Source organism: Psammomys obesus, unplaced genomic scaffold (genome assembly GCF_907164565.1).
Source record: "Psammomys obesus unplaced genomic scaffold, mPsaObe1.curated_primary_1811, whole genome shotgun sequence".
Lineage (NCBI taxonomy): Eukaryota > Metazoa > Chordata > Mammalia > Rodentia > Muridae > Psammomys > Psammomys obesus.
In genome coordinates, this window is record NW_026592890.1 from 24196062 (window position 1) to 24223890 (window position 27829).

The window sequence follows — 27829 nt, forward strand, 5'->3', positions numbered from 1 at the left end:
TCCTCCAAGCCTGCTCATCTACAACTACTTACCTGTGTTGTATTTTCCTATTGCTGTGACAGAACACCTGACAGAAACAACTTAAGGGAGGAGGGGTTCTTCTGGCTCACAGTTTGGGGGGACACAGTCCATCACAGCAGAGAAGGCAAAGGTGGCATAAGTGTAAGGCTGCTGGTAACACTGCATCCCGAATCAGGAAGCAGAGAGAGGATGAGAAGTAGAAGCAGACTACAAAACATGACTCCAGTGAGGTACTTCCTCCCTTAAGGCTCTGCTTTCTTAAGGTTCCACGGCCTTGTAAAACACAGTCTGGGGACCAAGCATGTAAACATATGAGCTATGTGAGGCATTTCACATTCAAAGTGTATTAATGTTAATTTTCCTTATCTTATTTATTTTATTATTTTACTTATTGTTGTTTAACTGTTGTTGTTAATTATCTGTTTAATGGCAAGAGATTCTGCCAGAAAGAGGCAGAGACACACAGAAAGACAGAGACAGACACAGAGATGAGACAGAGAAACACACACACACATAACTGAAATAAGTATCTTGAGATTTTTCTCAATAAACACTCATGTCCATCAAATCTGCTGGCTCTTTCTGTACAACCTCTACTTCTCTCTGACAGCCCCTGGGCTTCTTCACACCAAGTGGCAATTATCAGCCAGCAAAAGGCCACCAAGAGCCCCCTCATGACAGCAGTGGCTTCTTTGGCCTATCTCTAAGCTCCACCTCCATGGATGGCTAATGTGACTGACTTCAGAGAACACCCCTTATCTGTTCTGTGCCTGGAAAGGTCACTTTATTGCTTAGGCTTTGGCATCACACCCCCAGCGGTAACCATGGCTGGGTGACCTTGACACTTTTAATGCTCTTTCTGTGTTAGTTTCTCAGGGCAAAAGAGATAATATACTTACTTCATAGGTTGTGAGGGGAGATTAGATAACAGTCCCTGGAGGGGCTGTTGGCTACCTTCCAGTGAGGGTTAGAGTTCGTGATGGGACTGTGAAGACAGACAAGCTCAGAAACAGAGAGGAGACGTGGACTCGACCTTCTCCCTAAGTGATTAACTTTGGCCAAGGCATTGTACAACAACAACAGAAAAACCACAAACAAACAAACAAATCAAAAGGGAGAGAGAGAAACAGAAAGCGGAGACAGAAACAAAGAGACAGACATGCATGCGTGCGTGCACACGTAGAGAGAGATTACCATAAACTTGATGGTTAACGATAAATTTATCACACTTAAGTCTGAAAATGAGGTGATTAATTTCTTTCAGAGGTTGTAAGAAAAATATCTGTCCCATGTCCCCTCCTAGCTCTGCTTATTGTCAAGTGACCTTTTCTTCAGGTGTCCCTCTCTTTGTCTGTACCCTTATCAATTCTTCAAAGACTAAGGGCAACAGGCTTTGGATTTCAGGCCCACCCTAGATTCAGTTGCCCTCATCTACTTAATTATGTCTCTAAAGACCCCAATGTCAAATAAAGTCACATTCTAAGGTCCCATGTGAGTGTGAGTTTTGAGGGGCATAGTATTCTACACACTATAGTGTGTATTTCTTCTTCATCATTATTGTCATAGTAAAAAACAATCAAGGACAAATACATGCAGGTGAGGGACACTTTGGGTCCTTCCCTTGCCTGGCTAGGTCACTGTGCGAGGAGAGAGCTAGCAAGGGAGTAACCCTTGCTTCCTCAGGCATGGGAGATGCGCTCATGGCCTTCCCAGCAAAGGTTAAGCTGTGGTGGAGATCTGGAAGGCAGTCCCTGTTTCCACAGCTTATACTGCCCAGGGGCTCCTGTGGGTCCCTCGTGCAGATGCTGAGACCTGGGGTCCAACTTCCCTCTACCTACCCAGTAGAAAAGAAAAAAATGTTAAAAACAGTGGGTAAAGTTGCTGGTCTCCAAATTTGAGGACCTGAGTTGGATCCATTAGAGCCCCACGGGTACATAGAATGAACCAGCTCCTATAAGTGTCCTCTGACTTCCACAATGGTACCATGGCATGCAAGGGCTCAGACACCGACGCATGGACACACAGACAGAAACAGACAAACAAACAACAAAGAAATACATTTTTTAGCAGGCACAAATAAAAACATGCATAAAGTTATCATGAGCGCCTAGTAATTATAAAGCCAGGATTCCACAGATAGATTCTGGCCCTGTTTAATTTGGTTTCCTTTAGCTGTTTATTCTGGCCTGAGTTCAGCCCATCCAGGACTCTGAAGACTGGCTGTTCATCAGGGGGTAGTCTTGGGCCCATACTCTCCCTCAAAGGTCACCTGGGAGCCAAGCGAACTAGAGAAAGCATCACATAGCACCCCTGCTTCCTTTCCTCTCTCCTCAGATGAGAAGCCGGCTCGCGCAGGAGCGCAGTGTGAAGCTGGAGGCCTTCCAACGAGTGCAGGAGCTAGAGAGTCAGCTTCAGGACACCGAGCAGCCATCTGTCCAGATGGGCTCTCCAGGCGGTGAGCACACCCTCCTCTGGCTAAACCACCCCGTCTTGGAGGCGGGACTTGAATGGGGGCCTCTATGGCTCCAAGACTGGGTGACAACCCAAGGCCAGGGAGTGGGCTCTCCAAGAGTGAGTACTGAATAGCCAACATATGGCTAAAAATAAAAAAATCCTCTGATTTGCACTATATTTCCTACTTAGTTCAATCAGTCACAGCTGGTTAGAGGAGCGTGTAAATACCACCTGAAGAACATTAAGTATTGCATTGCCTCTTGGAGCATCTTAATCATTTTGAGGTACCACTGACCCCATTTCTAAGATGTCATTCAGAAAGGACATGGTGATTGTTGGGTGCTGGGTGCTCAGAGGCCCCGGCGAAGACGCCCACCAGAGGAGTCCTCTGGACAGTGTAGACACTGGTCAGCGTGGACATGAGACCCCAGAACCACTGGAATGTGGCTTCCTCCCCTGTGAGATGAGTCTTGAGTCAATTCCAGGTTGGTTAAGAAATATGATCCAATGTTGGTGACCATGCTTGGGCCTTCATTAGGCTCAGGCAAGCTCCTCCTTTCTGATCTGTGCAGACTGGTTGAGTGTGCGGGCTTTTGAGGGAGCCCACCAGACCCCCTTCACTGCTGGCCGTGCGGCTGAGTAGGCTGACTCCCCACAGGAAATGTGAGCACCTACCTGCAGGGCTAGTTCCGCATATTAAACGGAGCGGCATACATCTAACACTTAGCCTTTTGTCAGGAATTGTATGAGAAGAGTTCTACACGCGTTCAGTTCTTTAGGTCTGCGTTGCCTTTGGCTGCTTACCAACATGAATGAGCTGAGGCAGGCTTTCGGAAGCAGACTAAGTTACATGATTTGAGGCTTAACTGAGAACACAGCTGGACCTGTCCCTGAAGCTGTGGTCCTTGCCTCTGGGCTTGCCTTGCCCTCGAAGCGGGCTTTGGTGTCCCAGCCCAGTCTCATTCTCAGTGCTGTGCCAGCCCGAAGACAGAGAGTCCTGTTGTGACCACTGCTGCCAAGAGGCCACATGCCTTGGCTATGCAGCATTTCTTTCTCCCCTTTTCCTCTGCTTCTTTCCCACCAGACATCTTTGCAATCCCTCTGAGTAATGGCTCCTCGAAAGCCGCCACTCAGGACCCTCAATATTTGCACTTTTATGGAGGAGAGCCAGAATAAGGCACTCAGGAGGGCCCTTCCTTCCCAAGACTGAGGAAGGACATCTCTAGTAGAGAGAAATGCATTACCCCAGGCTTCAGGCCTAGTTCATTGTGAAGGGAGTTCGTAGCTGCGTCAGAGCCACCCAACACGCAGGCAAAGAGCCAAGAATTGAATACTTAAACTGTGCTTTGTTGGGACTGAGCCAGCAACTGGAGAAGACAGTGAACTAACATGATAGGGATGTTTCTTGTGTCACTACAGGCAGGCAGGCAGGCAAGCACTGCAGTTTCCTCTCGCCCCTCTGGCCAGGTGGTCTGTCTCGTGTTCGAGGTTTGTGGTGTTGCTACTTTTCTCATTGTCTCCTCTCTGTCTGCAGGAGGCAGGTTCACAGATATGAAGGCCACCAAGTCCTGACTACCTAGATTAAAGGTTAACTCAGAACAAACAAACCATTGACAGTGTGTGCCTGTAGAGTCCTTCCTGCAGAATGGAAAGCAGACACGCTCGTGAGGCACAGGGAGAAGTTTAGAACCCTGGCACCCCCCAACTCTTCTGACAATTCACAGCTTTACCTGTGTGCATTGCAGACATACCCCCCTTCCAACAATTTCCCTAGCAACCTCAGATCTCCTCCCACACGAGACTACACATACAGTAATGGCCCTTCCCCCCTAACAATAATCAAATGCTGACGGTTTCCACTGGAGTGTATGGTCGATCTATTCTGCTATGAGACAGAAAGGCCAATTCGGCCTAAGCTCGGTTTGGGTGCAGACACAGGAATGCAAACTGTGCCCTCCCGTGTGAACTTTTAGGGAGATTACCCTATTTCTCGTTTTATGCTTTTGCAACTCGGTATGCCTGTGATGGTAAGATGCATGATGGGAAGGGGTTATTCACAGTAGGAAAAAAAATGATTATACAATCTAATCTATGGGTCAAAGTAGAAAATCGCCCAATCTATGCCCCTCATTAACCCAGCCTCCTCCTCGTCTTGAACCCCACACAATGGCTCTGGGCCCTTTGAGTGCCCTCACTCGTGTGGCCAGCTGTCACTCTTAACAGTGTGTCCCTCTCTTATCTGTGCTCTGCCCTGCTTCGAATAAAGCTGTCTTGCTACGTTTGCGAATCTGTGTCACCTCCTATTTCAATGCTTGAAAAAAGAGCCCTGGAACCTGGAAACACCTGGCCTGGCCTCCCACCATGGGTGGCATATGGTTTGTGTGTGTGAGGAGGGTAATCCTAACAGTGCAAAGCTGAGGGGGCAGGGGGGTGGAGGAGTGGGGGGAGGATTGGACAACTGGACAGGACAGACACCTTTAGGGGTGGAGCTTAGATTGGAGGTCTCTTGGTTGTTGTGGAGCTGCTCTCAAAAAGGATTCAGGTTGTTCTCAAGGGTCCCCTTGTCACCAGGAAGTTGGGGTTCCATTTTGTGGCCTCCTAGTTTTATTTATCAAAGAATTTAAAGACAGACTCAGAAAGATGAAGGAACATTTTGTTAGAATCTGAGAGGAAAATAACAAGAGGGCGGATAAGCAGTCACAGCAACAGCTGTGAAGAAGGTGACAGGGAAGAGAGATGCCTTTTGAGTAGGGTCAAGGAAGTGGGCATTTTCAGCAACAGAGGTCAGGAGCAGCTGCTGGGGGCAGGACTGTGGCAGCTGGTATTCAGAGAAAGAGTAAGAATGCCAGGAGTATCGGGGAAGCATGCTAGGATATTGGCCAATAGACAATAAAAGGATTAAAAAGAAGGAAAAGAAAAAGTTGTGTTTTGTGTTGTTTCTGGAAAAGCAGGCAGATCTGTGAGCACCCGTGAGTTTCTGGTTTTTGTAAGTAGAAGTCAAATTCTCCAAGGAGCTAAGTGCCCCTCCCGTCTACTTAGCCCATCTTCAGCATTCCTGAAGGATGGGCTTCTGGCCACTTGACTCACCCATTAAGATTAATCCTTTTGTTGTTGTGCTTATTTGTCTTTTTTTTTTTTTTAATTTTTTTTATTTCTTTTTACTCTAGCTGTATGGGTGCTTTGTCTGCATGTATGTGCATTAGTATCTGAAGAGTCCAGATCTCCTGGAACTGGGCTGTCAGGCAGCTGTGAGCTGCCATGTGAGTGCTGGGAATTGAAGCAGGGTCCTCCAGAAAGAGCAACCAGTGCTCTTAACCGCTGAGCCATCTCTCCAGCCCCAAGATTAATTTTAATGGAAAAGATAAGAGCACAGAATTTGGGGGGTGGTGTAGGGTGTTGTTTCTTCACCCAGGGATAGGGGAAGAATTCAGGTTCTATTATTTTGACCAGGAGGAACTGTTTTCCTCTAATAGGGCCTCAGCAAAGCCATGCTATACTAAGAAATAACAAGGATGGACAAAACTGGTTGTAAGATTTGCCATGTTGTAAGAAATCCATGTTCAGTGCCCTCCAAGCCTCCTAACATCATCTGGCTATGTAACAAACTGAACCCTCAAGAGAGCTGCTAATGCGCCTCTATACTTCATAATCATGAAAACCAGGCTAATCACAGTGTCCCCTTTTCCCTCCTGGGATATCCCAGTGGGCAGGATCCCTTCTACTCTGCCTTCTCAGGAGTCTTGAGCAATCCTTTCCTCCACACTTGCATTTCCTGTCAGTTGAGGGGCCTGGGGGACAGTTCTGTAGGGTGTATCACCCAGAGGGGGCCTTGCAGCAAGTCTGCATTGATCATGTATGTGTCAAGATCATAAAGTCTACTAAAATAGAAGCCTTCCTTGAATCTGGGTTTGATGGCTCATGCCTCTAACCACCCTAGCCTATGGCCCCAATAACCAGGCTATCCCAGCACTGAGGGTAGAAAAGATTGAGTTTGAGGCCAAACTATATATATGAATGTATGTATAATCATATACATAGACAGAAACAAACACAAGAGCCAAGCAAACTGGAAACAAACAAACAAACAAAAAAAAAAAAAAAAAAAAAAAACCACACACCACCCTACACCATATATTTCTTCTCCTGTTCATATCAAGCTTTGTAATCAGTCTCTTAATTTACTCTACCTCCCACATCCATTAGGGAGACGAAGACAGAGACACAGAGAGAAACACACAGATTTAAATTAACTGTGGTTGTTCATTTGAACGCTCTAGAGATAAGTTTCTAGTTGACTGTCGTAAGTCTTCTACGATATGGATTGCAGACAAGTCATGAGTTCCCATTCCCAATGTGTGACTTCTACTTTATGGTCTAAAATCTTTCCAGCCAGCAGGAAGTGAGAAAACTACAAGAAATCACTGTTCTCTGAAAGGGTACTTCCTGGAAGTTACCTAGGACCCTTTGGAGTAGATCTTATTAGCTCACATGTAGCTTTTATTGTAGGACACTAAATGTGTGATGAAAGAATTGGGGACCCTGTTACTAAGCAAGAAAAAGAAAGGGTCCAAGTACAGGTCTCTATATCACCATCTGCTTTTTAATCTCTTCACTTGCCAAGATCGCCAGAGCCCCTGTGTCTGTAAGCATGCGGTCGCTACTGAGTTCTCACTACCTCCCACTGTTTGAAAATGATACTCAAATACCTCCAAGCTGCCTTCCCTGCTCCTTTTCATGCTCCACTCTCAGAGCAGTCCTCTGCATTCAGCCTCTTTTTCTAGTCCTTCCCGCCATAGCCAACCTCTAAAGGGCAGAGCCACGAGGAGCGATGTCTGGCCTCTTCTCCCATTGTTTCTGGCTGATGAGGGCCTCAAATCCCACGGTTTTGATCACTGTTTGTCAAGTCTACACCTGCACCTCAGAGCTTTCCTCTGCTCTAGACCCGTATATCCAGTGACTACTGGATGTGTCTGCTTCAGAGTCTCTGGGTCACAAGTTCAACAGGTAAATCAGGACTCATCTTCAACTCTCCAGTCGGACTCCTTTTGGGAGGGAGGTGCTGTCTCAGCAATTCGTATTGCCAAATACCCAGTTGACTTGAGCCAGAATTTGAGCACTGATTTTCCTCACCTGTGAATCTAGTTAATTAACCACATCCTAACAGTGAGACTAGCCCGCAGTCTACCCACATTTACATCTCCTTTTTCCTTGGTCATGCCATCCCAGGCCAAAAAAAATCTTGTCCAAAGTTTGAGATCCTCACTTGAATTAGATGCTTAGTTTCAGTTCTAAAAGTTTGTAAGTTAAATCTGGGTCTGCACATTGTAACAAGAGATCTGCATTATCTTTTACTTTACAGGTCTTATATCCCAAACCCACTGCTGCCTAAATTCTGCTTCAACATTATCCAGATACTCTCACCAACAGTTTTTAAAGACTAATCTTCTGGGCAGTAAAATGACAAGGATTCAAAGACCCAAGACTGTGAGTGATGAAAAGCTTGGTTATATGCAGGAAACAAACAAAAAAAACAAACAAAAAAAAAGTTGTCACTAGTGCTGTGTGTCTAGGGTCACCTCAGACTTACCCTAGAACAATTCTCTGCCAGATTATTATCTGGTTTGGATCTGTTTTACACAGTTCTAGTGTTGATATAAACCCAAGGACACCTTCTGGATTCCAACTTAACTCGGTGGCTCTGGAAATCAGGACGAGAGCTGTGCTGTATTTTCTGAGTTTCTTCTTTAATCATCTATAATAATTAATTACCAGTATCCGGTCCCTTATCTGAACTCTTCCAGCCTCCAACTCTTATTTAATTGATTTGGTATTCTTACATCGTATGCATATCTGTGCATGTTCCAGCCTTCATGGAGGTCAGGGACAAATGAAGGAGTCAGCTCATTCTGCCATATTGGTCCTGGGGATTGAACTCAAGCCAGCACGCTCTTTGCAGCAAGCCCTGTGCCTGCTGAGCCATCTCGCAAGCCCCATCCTTCCTCTGTGTTGTTTTGATTGGAAGTGTAATTTTGCAACTGGCAGGCTGGCTTTAGAAGGAAGTTCATTACAGCATCTACAGTTAAGAAAGGCTGAAAAGAGGGTGGGAACCAATGAGGATTTACCAGATCAGGGCCATGTTATTATGGTCATCATTCACTCCACTCCTCAGCCTCTGGACAGTCATCTTTCCCTAAAATGTGAAATTCTAGTGGAGTTGTCCTTCACTGTCCACAAGGAGTTCCAGGACCCCCGTGGGTACCCATATTCACAGGCGCTTAAGTCCGTTACATAAAATTGTGTACCCTTTGCATACTGAATGAAAATCAAAGAAATAAAAAGGAACATGACTACTCCTAGGCATGTGGAGAAAGTCTGTTACAAATATGTGGGAGAGCATAGCCAGAGGCAGGGACATCTGGAAGGGTCCAGAGGGGACATGACCCATGTGGACAGAGGAGGGAAGGGAGAGGGGAAGGAGTTGCAACAGCCAAGAAACCCAGAAGAGTGGACCAAAGGGACAGGTAACCAAAATGGTTGAATTATATAGGGAAGGGCAACCCAGACCCTGGCTGGAGAAGTTTAGGGCATGGGGTGGTGTACGCCAGCCAGAAGGGACCTGTAAGAGGTAGGGACTGAGGGATGCTGGGAGAACCTGGAGGCCAGGTCTGCTTTGATACGGTAGACACGTCAGCCGTTTGTCTCTGGTTTGAAATCTAACAGGTAAGATCTACACACAACCTCCCATATACTTTAAATCACCTCTTGATTACTTATAATGTTAAAACAATGCAAATAATTGTTATATCATTTAGGGAATGTTGACAGAAGATCTGTGCACGCAGTACAAATTCTGACCCGTGGTGGTTGACTCCGTGAATACAGCATGAGAAAAATGTTTTTGTAGCAAAGGGTTCTACTGCCACTGAGACTAACATCAGGCTCTGTCTGAAGTTGGCCTTTGGTGGGCCTTGTCATGAAGGGAACTGGTCAAAGATGAATCCATCAGTGGCAACACATTTCCAGCTAAGGAAGGCTTGCCAGCATGGAACAGGCTACACAATCTTTAGTATTCTGTCTTTTGTATCAGCACTGCACCGTTTCAGAAAATCCCTTGCATATATATCACAGCCATGTCTACGTTCCCGTCAATGTTCCGTCTTACCCCCTTGCTTGGGAGTGACATCACAGATAGGCTTGAAGTGGTCCAACTCCTACTGTGTGCTGCCTGGCCTTCACATTTCCTGCTTGGGTGTCCTTATCGTGCCTGTGCTCAGGGGACTGCAGGATATTTTATTAGGACGTTTATTTTAGCTTATTTCCTGGTTTATTTGTGTATCTTAGTAGGGTTTGTTTGGTAAAAGAGCCAACAGATAATTAGCCCTCCTCCATTACCCTGCTGGGTTTCGCACACAGCGTAGCTCTCCATTGATGCATAGTTTCTTAGCCTCTTCAACCCCAAGGGTGACGATCCCCAACACCCCCAAAGGACTCAGAGCTTTCAGAAAGGGACATGAAGGTGGACTGAATCATGAAATGTCTTCTTTTCCTCCGCACACAGTGATCTTTTTTCCCTTTTATAAAAGAGAATCCTTTGACACCTTAAAAAAATACCAATATCAACTTGCTATTACAGGTACCAATTAAACACAACAAAAGGACCAAAGGTGGCTCTCTACCTAGTGTGGCAGAAAGTGTTCAACTGATGACATTTCAAGCCCAAACAGCTCCATCCAGAATTTCATTCAGACCTGAAAGGTAATCTTTTTGCACGTGTCTATTTTATGGCAGGGTACATGGATAAAGAGGACTCCAGCACTATTAAACTTTTCATCTAGCTTTTCTTCTCAGTATGTGGCAGACAGTATTGAAGAACTAAGATGAATTCATCGTGAGTGTCCCAGATGAAAGCTGATTTGGTCCCAGAGCTGAAAACATTCAACCACTGGTTTGCATTCTACAAGCTATCTCTGGCTACTGGCTGCCTGCGGTCTCTGAGTTTTATATAACAAGGAAGGTAGGGGCGGGCCAGGAGGGAGGACCTTAATGCTGAGCCATCTTTACTGAGAAGTAAAGACCCAGCACTGAGAAGCTGGCTCTTCTAGGATCTCTATTCGGTTCCAGCGCGCACAGTTGACAGTTATCTGTACCTAGTTCCCTGGCCTCTGTGGGTACTGGGCAGGCTGGAGAGATGGCTCAGTGGTTAAGAGCACTGTCTGCTCTTCCTAAATGGATCCGGGTTCAACTCCCAGCACCCACATGGCAGCTCACAACTGTCTCCATTTCCAAGGGATCTGACAACTTCACGCTGATGCACATAAAATAATTTCAAAAAATTCTATTTTTTTTTTTTTTAAGAAACAGGATCTTGCCTCCCTCTTCTCTGAAAAGGGGGGGAAGGAGGAATGGGGGCATGAGGGTGGGACTGGGAAGGGGGGGCTGCAACCAGGCTGAAAAGTGATTAAAAAGAGGGAGAGAGGAAGAAAGAGAAAGGCGTGCTCGTGGAGTCCAGGCTACTCAAGTCACTGTGCAGTGGCTGGATTGAACTTCTGCCCACCACCTTTACCTCCCAAGTGCTGAGACAGAGGACACGTGGCTCTATCTTTTTTGCTTTCATCAAATCAACGTGAGACATTTATTCACAGAAACCTAAGTAGACAAAACCTATGAAGAGTTCTTTTCTATGAAGAGAACTCCTAGAAAGACACTGTATCTGCAGAGACTGAGCACTGTGGAGACTGGAATGTTGCAGGTCCAGAAGCTAATTACCTAACCTGAGCTAGTTCTAATACCCTGTAATAGCCATTCCTTGCCCAGCTCTATGTTGGAACATCCCATGACTAGTAAAACCTTTTTGGTATCTAAAAAGCTACGAATGTCCTCAAATAGCATCTAAAGAAAAGCTTCCCAAAGGCTGGAGAGATGGCCCAGAGGTTAAGAGCACTGGCTGCTCTTCTAAAGGTCCTGAATTCAATTCCCAGAAACCACATGGTAGCTCGCAACCAGCTAGAATGAGATCTGGTGTCCTCTTCTGGCATGCAGGCAGAACATGGTATAATAAATCTTTACAAAAAAAAAAAAAAACTTTCCCCATCTCACTGTAACTTTAATGTATCCATCATTGTATTTTAAACTTGTTTTGATTATGAATTTAATCTAGAACACTTCTCAAACTGCTTCCATGTTGGACCATGAATACTCAAATTGGCTCTACAATAAACTCTTCCTTCAAGATGATAGCTGTGGTATCTGCATCAACATTTAATTCACTGGGTAATAGGCAAAACAAGATACAGCCTCTTTACTGTCTGTCCTTAATTGCTGGGAAGCCCAGGCAGAAATCAGAGGACTTGAGAGTTCAAGAGGCAGAGATGGAAATCCAGAGAAGCTGCAGAAGTTCCCATGGCAGTAGCCCACAGAGCTCAGGTTGATACCTAACATTGCTTCAGAGAAACAATTACAAGAAACAGGAATACAAAAACATCCTGTACTTCCCAGCTTATACCTAGCATCTAATAAAAACTACCAACCATGCACCAAAACCATGTGGGTAGTAAATTCAATGGCAAGTGACTTCTAAATGTTGGCATTAGCAATGCTATGTGGACACCAAAAATTATTACTCTAAACACACACACACTACATAGAGAAACACACGTTATTACACACTTTGAAAAACACCAGTATCCAAGGGCTCTTTCTAATAAGCACAGGTCATGGTGAAAACACACAACCCATTTCACCTATTATTTAATCTCAGTAATCTGTCAAAGTTTTATGTAATTACCAAATGATAAGGCTAACAGGAAACTGGAAGCTTCATTTCTATTCTACAGGCACTCTCAATTAGGGGGTGGGATGTGGCTGGCAGGATGGCTTGGACAACCTGAGTTCAATCTTTGGAACCCATAGTTGAAACAAGAACAGACTCCACAAAAGTAGTCCTGTGACACACACACACACACACATACATTCTCTTTCTCAGTTAATTTGAGCTTGATTAAGCTACCCCTTCTACCCTCTGCTCAGCTATCATTTCTAAGTGTCTGTTTTCCACTTACTAATTCATACCTCTTAGTTAGCATCTACCAGCCTACAGGAGCAACATAAAGAGTGGACAATCCAGCCTCAAATGGACAGTAAGGCAAATACAATGTTAAATTTCATAATCCAAATGTGACACCTCTGATCAATAAAGAGACTAATTCAATAAACATATTTATTTTAAATCAGTTTGGAACACATACAGATTAGTTTTGTAGTTTTTAATGAACTCAAATAAAATTTCTAAGTACAGCAGTGTCTGCTTGTGCAGCAAGTAAGGAAAGGAAAATCAGGTGTCTGCTAGAACTAGACCTTAAGGACAAATCAGATGAAAACTCTGAAAAGGTTTCTGTAGACCTTCTGGATTAAAAAACCCAAAAATCATTAATGGCTCAAAATTCTACCTTGCTAAACAAAGATGGGAAGGAGTCAGGGTAGCTGTGAATTCTGTGGCAAGAGCTTATGTAGAGACTTGCAAAATGTCACGACCTTCCTGCGATGTTAGAACAGTGCTCAAAATTACAGGAGCTTCAAATTAAGTTACATTCCCACAAACTTGCTACATGTGCTGACATTTATAAGGGGCAAGGAGTCACATCGAGGAAGGAATGGAAATTCTGTGTATTTTCAAAAGAACTTTAGCACTCACTTAAAACTAACAGCCACGGCACTGTAATATTTTGTGAGGTACCTATAATATTATAATGGAAACAAAACTGTGAGGTAAACCTATCTTTCCCCAAACCTTTGAAGCCAGAGATTTTAAACGAGTAAGGCACTTGAAAACATTAGGTGTATGTACAAATGTGCAAGTAAAACAAACTCTAGCTGTACCAGCAAATGACAAAGAAATAGAAACTTCATCTTAAGAGTACAAGGAGTTTCACTTTATGAAACAACCCAAATCAATCTGTTATTTCCTACTATAAAACCCTGGAAACCAAGCACTAAACTCTGCTACTATAAACTAAAACACAAAAACTTCAATGATGTAGGAAACCAAAAGGCTGTTCCCAAGTACAGCCTCTGAGCTAGTCCAGTGTGTCAGAGGCAAGGGAACAGTAACTGTAAAACGAAACACTGAGTACTTTACAAGGAGCTACAGAAATAAAAGTATGCATGATGAGAGCACATGGGAACTGGAACCAAGGAGGAAGAAAAGGAGTAAAAGCCAAGGAAAGAGATAACAGCCTACTCAGCCAGGGAACCATTAGAAATCTAGAGCAATCTCTTTCAGATCTTCATGTTTTTAAGATACACAGGTCACATCTGTTCGAAAACAAAGTGATTGTCTCATTTAAAGAACTAGAAAATTATTCTAACACTACTTCCTTCTTGCCTCATGTAAAAGCTACTTTTTAGGAAAACCTGGGAGGAATCCTTATAGTATAGTGATATTTGGATACTTTGTATAGAGAGGGAAAGATAATCAAATCAATTTTATGTCTTTCAACAGCTCTAAGGGAAAATGTTAGACGGTTTGATATAAGGAAGCTTTGTAACTTAAAATTATTCTTTAGCTTCTATTTCTCAGCTCTGGAAAAAAAAAATGTTTTTAATTAACCATTAACAGTATGTTACCTAAAAGCAGGTTTACTGCTGCTCACACCAACAGTTACATTCTCAGACCAAGCTTCGCCTCCCACAGCGCGAACACATTTTCTGTTCTACCGTCATCTCGGTCTGTCTTAAGGCACTGTTCTGTTTTCGTAATATGGTGCTTTAGGAGTATGAACAAGACCTGTTACACATTAATGGTCTGCGTATCCTTTCCTTTCTTTAAATCTGGAATGGGATTCCCTGTGTGGCATCTCACTTCTAATGTATGAAATACAACTTATCAAACAAGATTTTACTCTAAGGACAGTTTAGAGTAAGTAAGTAAGTTACATTTACTAAGTAAATGTAACCTCCTTTGAAGGAACAGCCTTCAATCTACGTGACTGGCGCTCATTTGGCACTCTTCTAATCCTGGCCGCTAAGTTACATCTCGAGTTAGGATGAGAATAACAGATCTTAGGTTTACAAATGACTACATCTAAACTGCCAGAGTCAGAGGTTGCCTGCACAGGATACCACTTCCATAACTTACAGAAAGTTACATTTGGCATGTCAAAGGAAAAAACATAATCCCGCAGCAGCAGCAGCAGCCATTTTAAACAAAGATGACAGCCACACGGATTCATGCAGAATATTTTAAATATTCCTGTTGAGCAAAATGGTTTAACTGGCTTTTCTTCAAGGATGATGCTCCAAAATATCCTGTATGCATCCTTTGGAAATGTAAAGATCCTGGAACAGCGTCTTCCATGTGGGACTTCTTGAAAGATAACATTTTGGTTTCAGTGAGTTACTCAAGTTAACTGCCAGTCCGCATTAATTTAATGGGTCTGTTTACAGAGTGTGGTAATTTCGTTCTTTAGATTTGCAGAATTTATAGAGAAAGAAAATTACAGCCTGCACACCCAAGATAAGGACAATTCCTCCAATGAAGCTGGCTGCATCAAAGGTAGACTTCCGCTCCGGCTGTGAGGTGGGAGTCAGAGTGGTATTTGTTGCACCTGCTACAAAGATAAAACAAAGATTCTTCAGGAAGTGTCACGGCATTTGTAATTTCCAGACCTACCCAGGCATCAAGTTTTCCCTGAGTAAAATTCAGTAAGGTCTTCCTGAGTCAAGTCTTTAGAAGTAGAATTTATCCCCACTTAAGGAAAAATCCTATTCTTTACTCTGTCCGGGACATTATGTGAGCAATATTGCTAGAAGGTTTCAAATATAAAAACAGGTAAGAGCTTTTATGGCATATAAACCATATCCTTGCAATTTATCAAGTACTTCTAAAACATGCAATAATTTTGTTAATCTATTTTGGGTAACTACTAAAGTAAGTATTTGTTAAAATGTTTTGGGTTTACTAGCTGGAAAAGGTATATAAAAATTCAGCTGCTATTTTTCAAGTTAACAAAAATAACTAACAATCTATAATTTCAACGAAAAAAAAAAACACACAATATATTAAACATATGTAAATATATTAAATCGTACTCTGCCAGTTCATTTTGCATTATGAGGAAGGGTTAAAAAATCCTAAGAAAACAAATTTGAAAACTAGAATTTCTACAAACAAAATAACTCCTAAGGATCTAAAAGTACTCTCAGTTAATTCTGTATTATAAAAAAGTATTAGCAAGTCAGAAGAAAAAAAGAACATGAAAACTAAAATTACTAAAGGAGTAAAATGTTTTAAGGGGAAACAAAAAGGCCATGACTAAGTAGTATCATCTAGATGAAGTGTAGTCCGCTGGTAAACCAGATCCTAATGCATGCTTGAGCAGTATCAGCTTTGGGCTCTGGAGGCTTTGGTAAGCTGAGCCGCTTCAACATCAGCCAGGAGAGGAGCAAGCAAGTTCTAGGCACTAAAAACTTCAAACAAAGACAAAATTTGCTCTAAGCTGTTTTGCTTTTTTTTTTTTTTTTTCCCCGAGGGTGGAGGTGGGTGAAAACAGAGCACAAGCAGGAAGCCACAGAAGTTACAGCATAGGAAAGAGTCCTTGGAGCCAAGCAAGTCTAAGAAGATGAGCAAAATTTAAGAAAAACATGGAAGTACAAATCTTGGCTTTTTAGATTTGTCTAATTAAAAACAACAGTCTTACCTTCACCGAAATCATTATGCTATCACACCTTATAAGTAACTGGTAGCCACAAAGCAGCTTTAGAATCTAAGTAAGTAGTTTTGGAGAAAACACTCTTACTAAGTGTAAAGGGCCAGGCCAAAAGTGACCACACATGAAAACCAGAGAAGGACTCGCAGCAGAGCTCCAGGAGCCAAGCACAGCCTTGGCTCTCCGTCAGGAGCTGAGGCAATCCACAGCTCTCTGCGAATAGAGCTGGACCCTGGTGGCAAAGCGAGGAACACACTGCATCACTCGTAGTTTCTAAAGCCCATTACCTGAGGTGACAACTGAGGGAGTAGGTGTAGGAGAAGAAGGCCGAGTTGTGGGTTTAGCTGGAATGAAAACAAAAGGTATTTAAGACCTTAAATTTCTAACTTCCCAATTACCCTACACGTAGTTTTAAAAACAATGCTTTTAATTTTTAGAGAACAGAAGCCAAATTTAGTTAATGATCCAATGTTTTTATAAGATCCATACATACATGTTAAGACACATACCTAGACAAAGCTTACAAGAACACAAAGAGGGAGAAGTATACTTAGGGAACAGTTACAGGTTTCATTCTTTTATGAACAGTTTTGCTTCTAGAACAAATTATTGGTATATATAACCGAAATACACAATTGAGTATATTGTAGGTACCATGCTTTGTTTATCTTTAAAGGGCAGAGTGCAATATTACACTCCGTAATGCAAAAGCAGTCCAAGACAAGGAAATGAGCCAGCACGGTTGGGTTTCAATAAAACCTTATTCATTAGCACTAGCACCCAGGGCTAGCCCAGTCTGGATGATGTGCACACTCTACCGTACACTCGACCACTCTGTGTAAGTCAAAGTACCATGTAAAGATAAAATGACCTCCGAAAAATGAAGCACTGAACTATGAATGGCATCTACTACCAAGCACAGTCTCAAAAATTCTTGTATCAATACTAGAAAAAAAAAGTTTTAGAAATTAAAATATACCAGGCATGGTGGTGTATGCCTTTAAGCCCAGCACATAGCAAGTTCCCAGCCAGCAGGGCTAAAACAGTGAGACACTGTCCAAAACCCCAAACAAACAAAAACCTAGAACTATAGTTTATTGTGTACAGATGACACATGAGTGTGCAAGTCAACCTGCAGGAGCTGGTTTTCTCTGTCTACCATGTGGGTCTCAGAGACTAATCTTAGGTCATCAGGCTTGGTGGCAAGTACCTTTATCTCCTGAGTCATCTCGCCACCCCCCAAGTTCTAATATAAAAGGAGGTTGTATGCTTCAATAGTAATTACACACCAGTATCAGGCTTTGAGACAAATGTCACTAGAATAGAGGCATTGCTGGCACCCCAAAGTTAAAAAGGTCCTAGGAGGCTAAGGTATTCTCATTCTTTCAGGACTACGGTAAAGCTTCTATTAATATTGCTATAAAGGCTAATAAGGCTAATAAGGTATGACAGTCCGGCCACCAGCCACTAAAAGCACTTGCTGTGCAAACCTGCTGACCGGAGTACAATCCCCAGAACCTAGGTGAAAGGAGAAAACTGACTCCACAGTTATCCTCTTATGGCCCACCTCATCTCTCATTTCTACAGGACTGAGCCCTCTAATTGGTTATCAATACTAACGGCCAGTCCTGAAATCATGCACGTACGAAACACTAAATAGACAAATCAAGTTGTGTACACACACAAGACACAAATTTGAAGGAACAACAAAGGGGGCATGAGAAGGCTGGAGGGAGAAAAGAGAAGGGAGAAAAGATTTTGTATTTTATTTCAAAAACAAAAAATAAAACTGGGAGGAACCCCCCCCCACACACACACACCTGAACCCCAAGGACAACTTTACCTCTTAAAGAGAAGTAACAGACACAATTCCTACACTAGATGGTATGACTATTCTAACACTTATTTCCTTTGGTAGTATTTCCTGTGTAACCAAACATCAACCGAGATATGACAAAATAACTTTACAAATTGAATGTGTATCAGCTTTTCAATCTTAAGATATTAATTTTGTTCGATGGTATGGGGAAAAAAATTCTATAGATTTGCTATTTGGTTCTCACTATCCACTCTTAAAGAATGGTAAAAGTTAATTCTTCTTGTTAATGGGTAAAATATTTTAACAATTTTAAGTCTGAAAAAGTATTATGTTGACAATATTCTTAAAATAAGACACTACTTTAGTGAATATACCTCCTGTCCTCTTCATAAAACAAAACCCTTAAATTACAACTATTGGTGATCATCAGCAAAGACATCACCACCTGGAATAGCATCACTTCTAGTGACAAACCTTAAACTGCACTAAGTATTTAACACATTTTGCCCTCCACTTAATGGATCACAAACATTTTCCACTATCTCTGACATAATGCCCCTGTTAGTGATACTGTGTGTGCAGAGGGACCGCTACTCAATCACACTGGAGAGAAACGTACAAGCCATGCTCAAGAGTAAGGTATTCGCTGAAGCTTAGCACCTTTCCACCTTACAGAACCACAATGGATGAAGGAGCTCGTGAACCCACTAGAAAGTGAGCAAGCAGAGAACACCTTCAGAATGCTGAGGACGATGAAATCAAGCCTGCGATGGTGGGGGACTTCTCCCTGTCTGCCCACAGTTTCCTCCCCCACACTGCTTTCACCAGCCTTTACCCTTTTCTCAGTGACTTCTAACAAGCACAGAAGGTGAGCACACAATCACACCAACAGTATGTTATTAAAATACAAGTCTGGGCACATGACAACCAACAAGTTTGGATACCATCTAAGTCCCTTAAGCAAGACATACAGAGGAGCATCTCAGTTTTGCTTTCCATCTGTCAAGCATACCAAAACTTACTGTCACCTAGTACAAGATACTTGACATCTTTCTCACCCTCACACCTCCTCCACATGTGTGAACCACCCTGCTTCATCTGGCATGTTCTCCCCACATTTTCCAGTGTTGTCAGTCAGTATCTGCCACAGGCTGTCATCTCTGTCCCACTCAATACATGCCTACCTACATATTCCCAACAAATAGTAGTTACTGACTGTATTCATCTTTCTGATAGTAACAAAGTACTGGCTAATTTGTGTCCCTATACAATTTTATCATCTGGCCTAGTACTTGTCCTGGAATATACAGCTCAATACTACTCCCTTAAGATTTCACTGTGTCAGTAAAATGTACTAACTGCCCAACCATGGTAGAAGAGTAAAGTACATCACCACCTTAGAGTAAAAGGGGGAAAAAAAACAACATAAACACAGGAAAAAAAAAAAAAAACACACACACACACACACAACACAAACAGCTAACTATAATCCATTTTCAGAAAACGTACTCAGCTAGCTATACAGATAGAAAAAAAAATCAAGAAAATTAATTCCTGAAGACGTTCTAGCATACTGCTTTTCTTCTGTGTTTTCTGAGATTTATAAAACATCCACAGAAGGTAGCTCAAGGACTCAACATACTAAACTGAGTGAGCCTGCTGAGTCACTAAAAACGAAATACTCGAAGAATTATATGCACTGTCACAATGACACCTTTACAGCACTGCTGTGGCCCATAACTAGATGAATCTTTGCTAATCTTTAAAACTACACCATCATCTCTTAGTTTGTAAGTTATCAACAGGGCTTAAAAATCCACAAAGAACAAGGAAGAAAAAAAATCATCTTGCATTACCTGTGGAATTGGTTGGCACTGGAGTGGCGGGAGGCACTGCTGAAAAACAGAGATATATTAAGTTGTCTAATCTCAGCCTATAACAAGTTTCCCAATCTGGGAACACTACTTTAGTTTTACAACTTAAACATCACCTGTCTAATCAGACAGTCACCACACCCAATATTAGTTTCCCTTCCTGAGAAACGAAACCATTAATTTCTGTGGCATCTCACTTCCCCCAAGACATTTCCTAGCCTTTCTCACAGTTCATTACCACACATAGCTTCTGGCAAACATCTACAAGGTAGATAACAGGACTTACATTTTCTCTTTCCCTTCTTGTGGGTGGGGGTGGGGAGGAGCAACATGATGGCTGGAACATAAATACCCTACCTTAGACAGTAAGGTTTAAATTATTTTTGAAAAATGACAGAAAGACAATGACAGGCTGAGTCCCTTGCTTGTGTATGACTTAACCAGTATTATCCATTCCAGACAGGATAAAATAAACCCAATAATAATAAACCCGTCAAGCTCACAGTGGGTGAAAAAAGACCTATCATAATTAATAGTAGTCATGTTTTGATGCTTTCTACAAAAATATTTTATTCAACTACCTATATGCCAAATTGGAATTTGAGTTCCCCATCAACTTATAGTAACATCAGAAAAAAAAAAAAAAAAACTACAAAGAGCGTGGTTATGCCTGTAATCCCAGTACTTGGGAAGTAAATGCAGAAGGATCTGGAGTTCACAGTGAAATAAGTGGTTCAAAGCAAGAATGAACAACATGAGGTAGAGAGGAAGAAAAAGGGGGAGGCGGAAAAGAACTAGTTTCAACAAGGATTTTTTTCAGGGTTAAGAGTAAAAGCCAGGGCTGGAGAGGTGGCTCAGCCGTTAAAGGCTAGGCTCACAACCATAAATGTAAGAGTAAAAGCCAGAGTCCCTCAAATACAAAACATGAATACAGAAGTTTACTTAGCTGTAACACTTAAAAGGGAGGAACTGAACATTGGTCAATTCAACAAAAGAAAGCAGGAAATGAAAAGAATCCACGCTTACAGCTTTTCGTCCATGGGAACAGCTACTATGTAAGTGCTAACAGTCAGGGTGCAGTGAGCTTCTTCCCACCCCACGTGCTCACTTTCCCCAGAAAACTCACCAGAACAGGAGTCAGTGTCTTTCACCAAGGTACAATTAGTCACTACTTTACTTGAACAATAGGTCTTATTTTCTGTGAAAAAGATTGAGACAAAGAGCAATTACTTACTTACATTATTCCTTTGGCTTTGCTACTAAGCTCCAGAACCGTACTCAAACACTTCCTATAGGGCTACGACACACCTGCGACTGTGACCCAGTGCTTTGGAAGGGACGTATAAGGCCCTCAAGAGACCAGCTTTAGCTCATGGGGGGGGACCCCTGCCCCTTAGAGCAATAAAAACTGCTTTTCTTTTCGTATTGTCTTAGAGACAAATTCTGAACAGCTAACCCCCCAGAACCCACGAAAGGCTCTGAACTGGTAAGGGGATGTGGTTTTTGCCAACAGAGCAGCTGGGAGAGGGTCCGCAGCAGTACACGCGCAGCATATCCCTGCTCTACTTGCCCACCTCCCTAACGAGTTCTCCTCGACTGGCAGCCTTGGATCTCCTCAACTGTACCGCCTCAACAACCTTAAAGCAGAGCCCGTCATCTCCAGACTCCAATTCCCACACACTGCACACGGGGTGGGGGAAACACACCGTGAAGTTCCACTTTGCAGTGCAGCGTGCCTGCACCACAGAAAGCTAATTCCCAGCTAACGGTTTAACGAGGGTGCTCAACTTTATATGCTATTTCTAATACTCAGAGTAAAAGGACTTAACACATGACTGTTCTTATTGAAAAAACAAACCAAAACAAAACTATGGTTCCTGTCCCTCCAGGAATGCCAAAACAGATCCTAACATACTGTTAATAGATCGTTTTGCTGATAGGGAGAGCCACAAGCACCTTACCTCAAGGAAGCAGACTATGGACTAGAGTTCTAAGAGAAATCTCACATTTCAACAGACTCCACTTAGCTCATAGCCTTCAAACATTTGCTGAGTTAATGAACTTCACAAAAACACAGGGCCAGCTTTCCCTTCCTATTCCTCCTTTACAGCTAAGCATTTAACACCGCTCTACACAGTCTCTTTACAGTTTCATCTCCCAAGACAAATGAGTACATTGCCACAGGAAGATTACACAACCTTCTCAGTTAATTCCAGCACACTTTAGTCCTTCGAAAGTTTGAAGTTTCTCTACCTTTAAAAGCTACTGAATCTCAACAATCAACTGTAAGAAACTCAAGGGGGGAAGGAGCTTTCCAAGAAAAATGTTAAGGAACTACAGAAGCATTGGATTTGGAAAAATAAATACTGTACACTATCTTAAACATTCTATAGAATTTCCAAATATTTAAGAATATAAAGTAGCATTTATGACCCCAAAGTTTCTTACCTTCTTGGCATTCTATCCAAAAGCAGGTAGTATTAGTAATGGTGGCATTAACACAGGAAATACAGTTGGTGTGGTTCTCACAGGTTTCTGGGGGGGGGGGGAATTATGAAATCAATGAATTAATATTTCATTTAGTTTGCTCTTTATCTTTTTTCAACAATAAGCATTAGATATAGTTTTAATAATTAATAATTCCATGAAATGGTAAAACTTTATATATTGACCTACCTCAAAAAGCAAAACAAATTAAAACTTCCAGTCATCAACTATGAAACTGTAAGTAAATTTAAGAAAAACAGGCTAGTGGGTATGCTCAGTACAGGGAAGTGATTCTCAGACAATCCTTCACAAGACTGAAAGATACCCAGACACTCAGGAACATTCAAGACAAAACACTAGGGGTGAAACACTATGCCTCCAAACACCAGAGAAAGAAATTTCAAGTAATAGAATGCAGGCTCAACTCTGCTGGTGCCATTCTGGGGACAAGCTAATTTCCCAGAGACTGTCTTCAGTGATTCAGCTTTCCACAGGGTTCTCCACAAATGCAAAACGCACCTAAGGGCCCCTTTCATGTGTATATGCATGCATATACACGCAGTCTAAACCAGCTGTCTCACCCCTCCGGGATGTGTGTGTGGTTTGTGCGTACCGAGTGTTCACGGTGGGTAAATCCATTTTACAGGGATCTGCGTCAGACATTTACATTACAATTCAGAACAATAGCAAAATTACAGTTATGCAGTAGCAACAAAAGTAAGTGTATGGTTGGGGGAGGGTTTGTAACCACACATGATGGGACTACATCAAAGGATCGCACCACTGAACCAAACAGCCCAGAAACAAGAACTCAGACGGCCAATTACAATTCTACTTCTGGACCAGGAAATGGACTTCCAGAATGGGGCTAACTTATTTTCTTTTCTAGAAACTAGATACCTGCAACACACTCCTATGCTTCCATCTTGCCCCAGCGAGCAGAACTGGAAGGCCTGCATCGGAAAACCCGCTGTATGTGTGGAAGAGGGCGGTCACAAAGTACACGTTCTTAAGACATGCTATTCACAACCCTGTACGCCTGATGATGGGGGTAGCAATCGGAACACTACTTCCCACACTGCAGCTTAGCCCATAATTTCCAGAAAACACAGGTCATCTCCTCCTCGGCTATTTCAATTACACAAAAACAATTAACTTGGTATTTGAAGGTTTCTCTTACAATATGCAAATCTCACAAATTACAATTCTGGTAGGTAATGGTCAAATAAGCAGGAGACAATTTTTTTTTTTTTTTGCTTTATCATCTTAACTGTGATAGAAATTCCCAGAATTGGTCTGAAATTTACTTTCGTCACTTCAAAAAAATATTTGAACTTTATGCTACACCTTTCTGAGTCTAAAAAAGAAACTGGATACTACATGCTCATTTCATTTATATAAAATGCTAAAACAAGAGAGGGGGCACTAGAACTTAGCTCGAGAAAAACGCCGAAGTCAAGTTACTGTGCCTCAGCAATCCCTCCGCTGAGAGGCGTACTTACTTCTTCCCTAGATTAAGCACAACAACCAATTTAAACACTCCACGCTTTCACCTCATTACTCCAAATTTATCTTCTGTCTCATTTGCGCTGTCACAGCCTATGTCAACTTGTACAAGCCTTAACAGACCCTAGAGGTGAACAAAGGCGTGTTCTTTGATCGGGATTTCAGCAAAATCGACAGACTGGATTTCGACCTAACTCCACAAACCCTCAAAAACACAGGGCCCCTGGAGAGCAGCGTCTCCTGCCCTTTCCTGTCCCCCCCAGATTCCACCTCCCCTCACCCCGCTCATCACAAGCGCAGGTACTTCCCTTAGACCCCCCCCCCCCCAGACCTCACTAACACCGCTCTGCTAAACCGACGCCAAGTTCCCGGAGGCTGGATTTCTCAAGAGCCGAGCTGGAGAGAAGGGCGAGGGGCGGGGGAGGGGGGGACACGGACAGCGACGATCGATCAAGTCACCTTTAACTTTCTTCCTCCCTCCCCACTTTAAACTCCCGGGGGAGCCCCGAGGGGGAGGACTGCCCCGGGAGCCCAAAGTCTGCGCTCCCCGCCGACTTCGCGGCGCGGCGCCTCGCCCAAGCCCTCCCAACTGCCACCGCGGAAGCGAGCCACGTCGCCGTCCCGGGCTGCGGCGTGGAGGGTGACCGGGCGCTCGGGGACGGCGCCTCTGCGGGCAACGATCGCGGTGGGGGCGGGGGAGCCCCGCGGCCTAGCTCGCCCGCGGCCCTCGCTTCCCTCCCGTCGGGGCCGGCGGCCATGTTGCGAGGGGGGTCCCGGCGGGTCGTCGCCGGCCCGTGCGGGGTGTGGGGGGCGCCCACCTGGCGGCGTGGTGGGCGTGAGCGTGGTCGTCGGGACCAGCTTGGGGGTCGCGGTGGGCAGCACGGTGACGTTGGGAGGGACGCTGCTGTTCTGCTGCGCCGCCGACACGCAGAGCGCGGCGAGGCAGGTGGCGGCCCAGAGCAGTCCGCGGGAGACGCCCGCCATCGTGTCCTCACGCCAGGCGTCCGGGAGAAAGCTGCGGCCGAGCGGAGCTCCCGTCCAACCCTGCGGCCCCTGCGGCGCCGCCCCCGACGGTCCCGCCCCGCGGGAGCGCGCGGCGGTCACGTGAGGAGCGTGGTTAGGGGCGGAGCCGGGGGCGGGGCGGGGGGTGGGGCGGGGCGGGGCGGGCGAGACCACCAGGAAGCCCGCGGGACGCAATGGGTCCGTCCTCAGGTCTGCAGCAGGGAGGCTTCTCGCCTGGTCCCTGGCGAGGATGGAACAGCCCACGTGACGCAGGGAGGGGCGTCCACCCAGGCGGCCTGCAAGGCCTCACGTGACCTCCTCGGAAGCGGAGTGCCGGGCTCGGTTTAAGATCCGTCCCTGACGCTTCCGTGTCCCAACCGTCACTGGTGCGCCTGCCCAACCTGCTCCTTCGGAGTCACTGAGGGGTCTGTCCCGACCCCACCGCGGTAGTCGGACGGTCGGGGGTGAAGAGCCTCAGAGCCCCATTCCCCCCCCGCCCCCGCACACCACGGCTGAGGAAACCTGAGACCTGGGAAAGTGACCTGACCCTGAGACCAGGGTCGCCTGGTGCCAGAACTGGCATTTTCAGGGTCTGTTGGCGCGACTCAGGCTCTCCGAAGTCGCGAGCGCCCTCCGATGCTGGATCTCACAAAATGCTCAATGCTTGACATGCTTGTATTAAGCGTTTAAAAAAAAATTAGACTTGAAAATGATACGCAGAGCTAGGGACGCAGCTTATTGGTAAGAACGGCTGCTCCTCATGCCTGAGGGTTCAGCCCCCCTCGCCCCTGCAGCACCGCAGATCATGCTGTCTCAACTGTTCAGCGGTTGTCATGTTTTCAATTACGTTGTGCTGTAAATGTTATCATTTTAATTATGCATAATTTACCCTAGTAACACGAATATTAACTGTTTCAGTGATGCCTCTTTTCGCGGTAGTACAAATTCTAAAAATGACCGCAGAAACATTTTTACAACTTTAGCGTGATAGTAAAAGCCTTTTATTTCTGCCTGTGGTGGATTCAGTGTGGTTCCTTTGCGGGGGGTACCCAGTGTAAAACAAACTGGTGGCTTGTGGCTGATGAAGGCAGAGGCCTGAGTGCGGTCCAATAAAAGACCTGTCACCATTAGATTCAGAAAAGCAGCTGCTGCTCGCTCAGACACATCGACGAGAGAAGACACTTCCCAACTTCTAACGCTGGGAGATTTAAGGGCAGAGGTTATGTCTCATCTCTTCCTGCTCCCAAATCGGTGGTCTCGTTTGTTCCCTAGGATGAACACTGCTGTGGGGACCGTTGGTTAACAGTTTGTCGTTTGAAGTGTTCAAGCCTAGTCCACACATTTCCTTTAGTCCTTAGAACGGGACACTTTCAAAACTAGAAAACCGTTGGTTTATTTTAGTGGCACCTATAGAACTAAATCGAGGAACTGACTTTAATTCCAAAGTCATTTTCATCGTTCCGGAAACAGCTTTGTTTTCAGTTCGTAAAGGAGCAGACTTCTGTTTATCGCCTTCTCACCCCAGGGAATGGGGCTGCCCACGAGGGGACGCTCTTACCATTTCAGTTCACACAAGATAGTCCTTCCTGGACCAGCCTTATCTATGTAGTCCCTCACTGCGAGTTCCCAAATTATTCTAGATGGTTTCAAGTTGACACTTAAAACCATCATAGCTACCCACCTCCCTCCTCTCAGCCAGTACCAGACATCTACAGAAGAGCTCCTGAGTTTCCGGTCTTTTTCATCTGGATCATCATGGTACAGTTTTTCTGCATTTATACTAACACTGTATCACTATGCTATACTATACTAAACGAATGCACTCACCCCTTCTGGCACCTGGGCAGTTCTCACTTCCTGTCTCTCAAGCGAAGATTCACTCCCCGTAGAAAGCGTTCCTTAAAAATCCCATAGGACTCCTGCCTCCCGTGTCCCTGACCATGGGTGCCCCACTGTGCTTGCACATTTATTCTTAGAGTTGCGATTTTCTTACCAGATCACAGACTCAGGAATCAGACATGCCCAGCATCTTATTCCCTACTCCAGTCATGATGCTGTAGAGATGCTCTACAAGTCATGGGCTTGTAGAGAAGGCACTCGATTATTTTGACTTTTTAGAAAAGGCTGAGTAAAAGAACAAACTGGTTCCTCGGGGTCATTGCCCATCCTTGTCAAAATGTGTCTAAGCTCAGGAGGGCAGGTGCTACAGACAACTCCCAGGTTATAGCCCCTCTAGCTGTGGATCACAGAATTACATGCAGAGGATGCTATGAGTGGGAAATGGGGTCTGGAATCTATGATACAATTCTTTAATTACATTTGCAGGGGCTGGAATCTGTAATGCAGTTTTTTTTTTTTAATGTCTATGTATGCAAGCAAATGGTGCCATTACCTTCTGAGCCAGCCCTGACCTTAATTTTTTTAAGATTTATTTTTATTATGCGTATTCACCTACATGTATATATGGATACCACATGCATGTCTGGTGTCCGAGGAAGCCAGAAGAGGAATGGAAGATCCCCTAGTGCTGGAGCCACAGTTTTGTCATGTGGGTGCTGAGATACCGCGAAATTGATGGTTCTATTTCTAGGGACGGGGAAACATCCTGAGCGCTGGCAACTGTCTCGCCCCTGGGGAATGTTTCTAATAGAGACCTCCCATCTTACTCTTGCTTTATGAGAGCGGTCCATGAATGTAAAATCCCAAGACGTACCTCACACTCTGACTCAGAAGTTGATCTTTCACAAGATCCCCAGAAGCCATGGATGCATGCAGACTGAGGCTTTGAATGGACATATGTAATATGCAGAGCTAACTCATCTGTCCCGAATTGCCAGTTTGAAGGGGAACCTAGCTACAAAACTATAGCAAGACATCTTCCGATTTTACAAATGTAAGATTGTGATACAAGCAAGACAAAGCTGGTAGTGTAAAAACTATGGAGCCTGGCCAGGTTCTCGTTA

The 27829-nt window shown here is 44.1% G+C and overlaps 2 protein-coding genes across 3 annotated transcripts in view; one reads left to right on the forward strand and one right to left on the reverse strand.

Moving 5' to 3' along the window:
* LOC129683262 (uncharacterized) overlaps positions 1-10234 on the forward strand; it is a 144415-nt gene extending 134181 nt beyond the window's left edge. Inside the window, 3 exon segments of the mRNA XM_055615877.1 lie at positions 2356-2476; positions 7835-7959; positions 10109-10234. Of these exon segments, the coding sequence (XP_055471852.1) occupies positions 2356-2476; positions 7835-7959; positions 10109-10234 (372 nt within the window).
* Positions 10235-12677: 2443 nt separating this feature from the next.
* Cd164 (CD164 molecule) lies at positions 12678-24941 on the reverse strand. 2 transcript variants are annotated; one of them, XM_055615968.1, is made up of 6 exons: positions 24683-24941; positions 22320-22406; positions 20998-21069; positions 19854-19889; positions 16466-16522; positions 12678-15080 (listed from the first exon to the last, which is right to left on the reverse strand). In XM_055615968.1, exons 1-6 carry the CDS (start codon positions 24846-24848, stop codon positions 14911-14913), a joined length of 588 nt encoding a protein of 195 aa, XP_055471943.1. In that variant the 5' UTR covers positions 24849-24941; the 3' UTR covers positions 12678-14910. The 2 variants fall into 2 exon arrangements, with proteins under 2 accessions (XP_055471943.1, XP_055471942.1); XM_055615967.1 differs by having other exon boundaries at positions 19854-19892; positions 24683-24940.
* Between the last annotated feature and the right edge of the window lie 2888 nt (positions 24942-27829).